This window comes from Psammomys obesus, unplaced genomic scaffold (assembly GCF_907164565.1).
Source record: "Psammomys obesus unplaced genomic scaffold, mPsaObe1.curated_primary_1811, whole genome shotgun sequence".
Classification (NCBI taxonomy): Eukaryota; Metazoa; Chordata; class Mammalia; order Rodentia; family Muridae; genus Psammomys; species Psammomys obesus.
The window spans coordinates 4,120,541-4,128,114 of NW_026590905.1; the positions used below are offsets into that span (position 1 = coordinate 4,120,541).

Below are 7,574 nucleotides of genomic sequence, written 5' to 3' on the forward strand. Positions count from 1 at the left end.
GAGGGACAAAAAGGATGTAAGGACTGCATTGTTTTTATTTCGCAAAGACACATGCTTTATGTTGTATAATATCAGCATTCAGATATCAGCTCAGGGTGTTGTCAAGGGAGACAGAATTCATCAATTCTGTCTTTTTCCAAGACTTCAGAGGCATTTACTCTCCCAGTACACACAAATAAAATGACCTTGTAGAAAATTAATTTTCTAACTGGGGTAAGATGAAATCTCAATGTAGTTTAGCCTGCATTTCTCTGATGGCTAAGGATGTTGACCATGAAAACAAAACAAAACAAAACGTTTCTCAGCTATTTTTATTTCATCTTCTAAGAACTTTATGTTTAGCTCCACTCCACAGTTTTTAATTGGGTTGTTTGTTTTTTTTTTTTTTTTTTTGATATTTAGGTTTTTTTGGGTTCTTGCATGCTCTAAATAATAACTCCCTTTCAGATTTTTCCCACCCTCCAGGCTGCCTCTTCATTCAAATGGTAGCGGTGTCCTTTGCTGTTCAAGAAATTTTTAGTTTCATTGTGTCCTGTTTATCATTTGTGGGTCTTAATGTCTACACTGCCAGGGTTGTATCCAGGAAGCCCTTTCCTGTGCTGATGAGCTCAAGAGTATCTCCTGCTGTCTTCTATGTTAATTAGAATTGGGGTTGCAGGTCTCATGTTGAGGTTCTTGGTCTATATGGAGTTGGGTTTTGTGCAGGGTGGGAGATAAAGACCTAGTTATCAAGTCTGATCAGCACCGTTTGTTGAAGATGCTTTCTTCAGTGTGGTTGTTGGCCTCTTTGACAAAAATCAGGTGGCTGTAGAAGTGTGTGTTTATATGTGGGTCTGCAATTCTATTCCATTGATCAATGTGTCCATTTTTATGCTAGCACCATGCTGTCTTGATTACTTCAGCTCTGTAGTATAACTTGAACTCTAGGATGGTGAAATTTTCATCAACTTTATTGTTGTTGTTCAGGGCTGTTTTTAGCTATCCTGTGCTTTTGTGTTTCCATATTAAATTTAAGATTATTTTTTGAATTTTGGTGGAGTTGCGTTGGAATATTGATGGGAATTGCATTGAATCTGTAGTTTGCTTTGGGTGGGATGGACATTTTTGCAGTGTGTTGTATGACATACTTTTCCTGGGGAGATACAACAGACACACATCTACTCATCCCAAAAAGGGCCTGTGAAAGATTAATTATTGCGTCCATATCCAATTTGGTGAACCAATGAAGTCTTACTCTCTGAAGCTGTGAAGAGACATCATAACCAAGGCAATTCGTATGTAACATTTGATTGGGGACTTGCTTATGGTTTCTGAGGTTTAATCCATTATCATGATGGCAGGGAGCGTGGCAGAAGGCATGGCAGGTGCGGTGCTAGAGAAGTAGTTGAGAGCTGCAACAGGAGCTTCAGGAAGAGAGAGACTGGGGCTGGCATGGACTTTTGAAACCTCAAAGCCCTCAACCAGTGGCATACTTCCTCCAATTAGGCCACACCTTCTAATCCTTCTACTCTTATCAAAGAGTTCCACTCTCTGGATTATGCATTCAAATATTTGACCCCTATATTCTGGCCTCCATAGGTGGATAGCCATATCACAATGCAAAAATGCTTTCGGCTCAACTTCAAAAGTCTGTGTCACCTAGCACAGTCTCAAAACACTGCTTAAAAGTCTGAAATTCAAAGTCTCTGAGACTCATGGCAATCCTTTAACTGTTCTCTCCTGTAAAATCAAAATAAAGGAGCAGATCCCGGACTTCCAACATACAATGGCACAGGAATACTGTTCCAAAAGGGAGGAAACAAGCATAGTAAAAAAAAAATGTGGGACCAAAGCAAGACCTAAAACCAACAGGGCAAACTCCAAATTCTTCAGATCCATGTCTGATGTCAAAGCGCTCTTCAGCTCTTCAATCCTTCCAGCCTTGTAAACTGCAGCGCACTTCTCTCTCTTGGGCTGGTTCCACACCCTGTTTGTTACTTACAGGGAACAGGGCTAGCTCAAAAGTAACTACATCTCCAGAAGGGCCACCCCCATGTGTGACAATTCTTGGAACCACATCCCTGGAGCTCTCTGCATCACCAGCAGGGGCCTCCACTGTCTTGATGTCTTTTGTTTCTACAGCTGCTTGAGTACCTCTCCCACACCCGAGATTGTTTATTTCCTTTTTCACTCTCTGGTAGGATATGTGACTTTTTGTTTCCCTCCCGAGGCTCATGGGCCTTCCTTTCTATCCTGGAGGGAATGTGTCAGTTTGGAGGAGGAAAATGCCACATACTACGCTGTCTTAAAGTTTTCGTTGTACATGTCTTTCCCTAGGTTAGATTTGTTCATATGTATGTATATGATGTACATGTATGTTTATATATGTATGCATATGTGAATACACACATGTGCTCTACTGTGTAGGTAACATTCCCTCCAAATTGCTGTGAGCCTACGGATGCCCCTCAAGAACTGTAGACAGGTGATCATGTTAGACCTCCAGTCAGGCACCTACCTACCTACCGAAAACCCTGCAATGAGTTACAGAGAGAGCTAAAGTCCTAGCGATGACCCTCGGTCTCCCACCTGGTCTGGTGTCTGGTGTCCAACCTTGATTTCTTGTGTTGCTCTAATCACACTTAGCTGCTCTCTCTTGACCACATGGCACACCTCTACCTTAGGGGTCTGTTTCCTTTCCTTGCTGATCTTACAACCAGGAATAGTCTTTCCTGAGATATAATTATGTCATTGGTGCCCTTTCCTACCTCAGGCCTTTGCTTAAATATTATTGCTACATGAAATTATCCCTAGAGCCATGTCTCGTCTTTCAGTCTTCTCCGTTCCCAGCTCCCAGAGTACCCTGGATCCTTTGACCCTTCACTACACGTTACAGCTCCCACAACATCTATCACCTCCTCATTTCTCGTATTATTCTTTCCTTTTGTGTCTGCTTACGTTTTTGGTTAAATTAGAAATATATCATTTATCTTTCCCATCAGAAGGTCAGACAAAGGTGGCTGTTCCTATGCTTTCATTCACTGTTATACCAAGGGAGTGTTCAGCAATTGTCAAAAATTCAAGACTAGGGCTCTGTACTAGGTCAGCATGGCAGAGTGGACAAAGTCAGGGGCCTCCGTCAGTCTATCACAAGGCAGATCGACAACTGGCTAGTTGTCTATTGCCATCATCGGGCCCTTCTTCCTTGTCTATAATTTCAGAAACCATCTTATTACATATCCAATGTAACTGGTGAACACACAAATAAATTAAGAACTGATCATTTGTTTAGGAAAAAAGTTTCCTATAAACACATTAAAACAATAGAAAAGCAAAATTCTTCAGTGTTATGCTATGAGGGGCATATTTTCTTTGGGTGGAATATTGGAATATTTAGGAAGACTCTGTTTTTTTATTTTAATATTTTTGTGAGTCCTGATGGACGGCTCTCATGTTTTAATTGCTGTGTCTGATAAACTAGAAGAACCAAATCTTAACTAGGCAGAGTAAGCCTAGTCCCCTACGTAGATGGGACAGGTGCTCTCTGCAATGTGAATCAATGGGCAGATCAGTTAAATGTCCTTAGGTACTCTGAGCGGAGGAACTACACACACAAAACAACCCACATCCAACTATCTAAATGCTTTATATTTTCAAATTTTGTCATATCCTCATAGTCTAGGACAGCGGTTCTCAACCTGTGTGGGGTAATTGATGACCCTTTCACAGGGGTCACCTAAGACCATCAGAAAACACAGATATTTGCATTATGATTCATAACACGAGCAAAATTACAGTTATTAAGCAGCAATGAAATAACCAGCACAGCATGAAGAGCTGCATTAAAGGGTCACAGCGTTAGGCAGTTGAGAGCCACTGCCCTAGGAGATCTTGGTTCCCAATTCTCTAACAGCACAACTGGAGAATTCTGTTGATCACCTTTTCGTAGTCTGTAAAGAGTCTTAGTGAGACCAGAAGCCCTTGTTAAAACTGATACAGAAACTTTTCCTTTCTGTCATTTTCTCCAGCTTCCTCCCACTTTTCTGTCCTCCATCTAAACTCATTGCCACAGCAGAAATGCTCAATCAGACAAAGAGCAGATGTAAAGCATTGCTTTCCAGTTACAAGTGGGAAGCTTGAAGTGGTACAATAGCTTTTAAAATGACAGCATGCTAGCCTTCAGCTAGCCTCTCGATCTTCCCTTCAATACATCCATCCCTTAATTCAGGGCAATTTTCTGCTTCCCACCTGCCACAGTTTTGAATGTGCTCTGAGAAGAGTCTGTCTTTCATTGTTTATTTCTATGTTGAGGTGACACAGAATTCTCTCCAGCTTCAATCTAATCTCCTCTACCTCCATTTCTTTGACCTATTTCCCTTTCTGGGCTTTGGAGGGTTTCTGTTGTGTAGAGTTTAAGTGCCCAAACTTGAGTTTAAACTTGACAAAAATGAAGCAAATCATTTAGCTGCACTCATAGTCCTGAGATTTCTATAGTGAAAACTGCAAAGAAGAGGACACAGTGGCCCAGACTTGAAATAATGCCATTTAATGAAAGGAAAAGAAATTCAGCTGACAAGAAGCCATTGTAATCCAAGTCTCTTCAGGATGTGAGGTGGTTGGTAGTGGCTCTCTGCTAGGATGCTGATCAACACAGTTTATTCAAAGAAACAGTCTCCTACCTGGGATTTAAAGCAAAGTTTAAACAACAAATACGCAAGTGTGTGTCTTTATTTATACATATACATGCAAATCTAGAAATATGACAGGCATGCTGATGTATAAATACTATACATATATATTTATGACCTCAAGTCATTAATAACAGATGAGAGACTTGAAGAAGCTTATGCATGGCCGTGAAGGCTTCACTACAATGTTCTTACTTGTGCTCTTGTTTGTCTTATTGGGAACCCGGAATGTTGTAAGAATCAACCGCATATTCATCTGGAAAAGAAAAAGAAGGTTTGTCTTTACCAAATCTCCAGCTGTGTGTTACTCGACTAGGTCAGACCATACAAAGTTACAAGGGAAGTCCTCCACTTTATGAGTTCTTAAATAACGTACTAAAGGAAGTCATGTGATTGGAGGACAGTAAATTAGTACAGGACAGACTATGTTCATCTACTCCTTGACAGACTTTGTATGGCATCTAACAAGGAACTAACCAAGCTGGCCCTCCGGGGGCTGTGCCATGGTCTCCACAAACCACTAAGTGTTTTGAAACATTATCTATTCCATTTTTCCTATAGTATTTCCCCTTCCATTCTTCAGTCAAAATCACAGCAGCAGCATGCAATAGTAGATCTTTGACTCGCTAACAACAACAACAACAATGAAAGAGTCTTGGAAGGTTAGCATTGTTGATAGTTCAAGTTGAAGCTGAGTCTTTTCACAACACAACAAAGAGATTCTAAGTGTTAGGACCCCCTGGGAACATCAGCATCCACATTATGGAATGAAAAAATGATCACATAACATGAAACCACCACTGGTTTGCTCTTTGAAGATGGATGGTGATGATGTGGGGGAGTGCTCAGAAAGTGTGAGCTGTGGGCAGGTTCAGTGGTTGTGATTTTTTTGCTCACCATTTTCATAATAACTGTAGACGATGACCGGGGCTGGCTGGGTGTTAGACACAATGTTGGTTTGTTCTATAGAGAAGGTGAAGACGTTTTCTTCCCTGAAAACCTGTAAAGACAGGAATGATAAGCAGGTCCTAGTAGGTCAGAAAAATAAATCCCTGAGAGACTTACCTCACAAGTGCAGGACCTTCCTAAATAGAAGACCTAGCCCATCACTGTTTTTAGGTGATAGCAAAACACTGAGTTAGATGACATTAAAGCACACGAACTTTTAAGCCACACGGCTTATGTTAAGGTGCACAGGTGCTTCTGTTAAGGAATGTACTTGGCTACGTTAGAGAATTACAGGTTGATGTGAGTGGGAATGACGTATGTATAGAAAGAATGGCTTTGAGATTCACACCACAGTTTGGAGTTTTGCACACTCAAAATAAAAACAGAATTGCTATATGATTCAGAAAGCCTGCTCGTGCAGATGCATCCAGGAGAAATTAGGCACTGCCGTGCTCGCTTCAACACCGGTCACAATTGACGGGAATGGAAATAATCCAAGTCTGTTGATGAACAGATCGATGGGCACAGAAACTGTGCTATGTGCACAACAGGAAATTATTTGGCATTTTGGAAGAAGGACACCTTTGACTACTGACAATGGGTGTCTGCTAGGGCAGGGAGAGACAGTTGTCTTCAGGGGTGTGGTCTCTGGTGGGTTGGCCAGGCAGCAGCGAATGGTTCCATATCCACGTATCTGGAGGCAGCAATAATTAGACTCTGCGGGTTACTAAGGGGAGAACATGGAGTTGGATGGATGGTGTGTGTGTGTGTGTTCTGGGAGGAGGTGTGTGAAATTAAGTATGAATAAACTTCAAAATATTGTACTAAAAAGGTAATTATATAGAGAGGGTTGTTAATTAGCTTGTTTATGATAATCAACTCACAATGTATATGTATATCAAAACCATGAGAATTGTCATGAGAATTGTCTAGTCACGTAACAATGGTTTACATGAAAAACCTGATAATACAAAGAATATGAGTAAAGAGACAGAACACACACTACATTCAACGTCCCATTAAACCCTTAAGCTCGTTCACACATGTCCATAGTAAATACAAGCTTTCAAACACCCCTCAGCAGACAAAGCCACGCAACAAAACTCCTAAACAAAGCCAGGCAATAAAAAGCTATCGCTGCTGAACTTACATGGTTCAAGTACAAAAGAACGTGGCTGCTCTTTATGTCCGTCTTCATTACTTGGCCATTGTGTTTAAGCTTTGAAGAGATTGACAAGAAGGGTTGAGGATCAGGCATTAGAGTTCCTGAGAGTCCCTTTCTAGAAATGGCCAGCGCACCTTCTAGGTAGGGAAATGTCCTTTAGAACCTCAGTGTTTCTGTGAGCATAAAGGGAGACTGGGTAAAGAAATACGTGATGAACAATGGACATAATAATGACTCTGCAGGCCAAAAATGTACAGACCAAACACATACATGAAGTCTGCAGAAGTATGCTTAGATGAAGAGTTCTGTTATTTGGTTTGCTGTTTCCTGCACTCTCATTTTCTCTGTGCCAGGGGACAGGGCTGCTTGTATTTACCTTGTCGATCGATGAGAGGATGGGAGTAAACCCAGAGAGCATTTTCACATCCACAAGGACCATATCGGACTTTTCATGAGCCCCGGTGTACCTGAAATGAAAACGCAAACATTTCTACACGGGTTGAGAAATGTGAGCTCTCTCAGTGAGGGCATTGGGTGCACAGATGCACCAATAAGCCTGAAGTCTGCAAAGCTGCCAGAGGCTGGAAAACTTCACCCTCAAACCTCCGAGAACAGTTACAACCGTGTGACAGCCAAGGAGGTGACTAGTGTGTGATATGCCGTTAGCTGGGACAGATCATGAAGTCTGTGAGTGCAAACCCTCCCCAGATATCACAGAGTCAGAGCCTATAAATAGAACTTCCTTGTTCATGTCAAGTAGGTTCCTGCCAGCTTTAGATTGTCAATACTAGAGG

At 41.5% G+C, this 7,574-nt stretch overlaps 1 protein-coding gene across 1 annotated transcript; it reads right to left on the bottom strand.

Moving 5' to 3' along the window:
- Window positions 1-4,579: 4,579 nt before the first annotated feature.
- Window positions 4,580-7,226, bottom strand: LOC129678497 (ovostatin homolog). Its single transcript, XM_055609295.1, has 5 exons — window positions 7,157-7,226; window positions 6,766-6,834; window positions 5,565-5,667; window positions 4,863-4,923; window positions 4,580-4,658 (listed from the first exon to the last, which is right to left on the bottom strand). Exons 1-4 carry the CDS (start codon window positions 7,217-7,219, stop codon window positions 4,880-4,882), a joined length of 279 nt encoding a protein of 92 aa, XP_055465270.1. The 5' UTR covers window positions 7,220-7,226; the 3' UTR covers window positions 4,580-4,658; window positions 4,863-4,879.
- Between the last annotated feature and the right edge of the window lie 348 nt (window positions 7,227-7,574).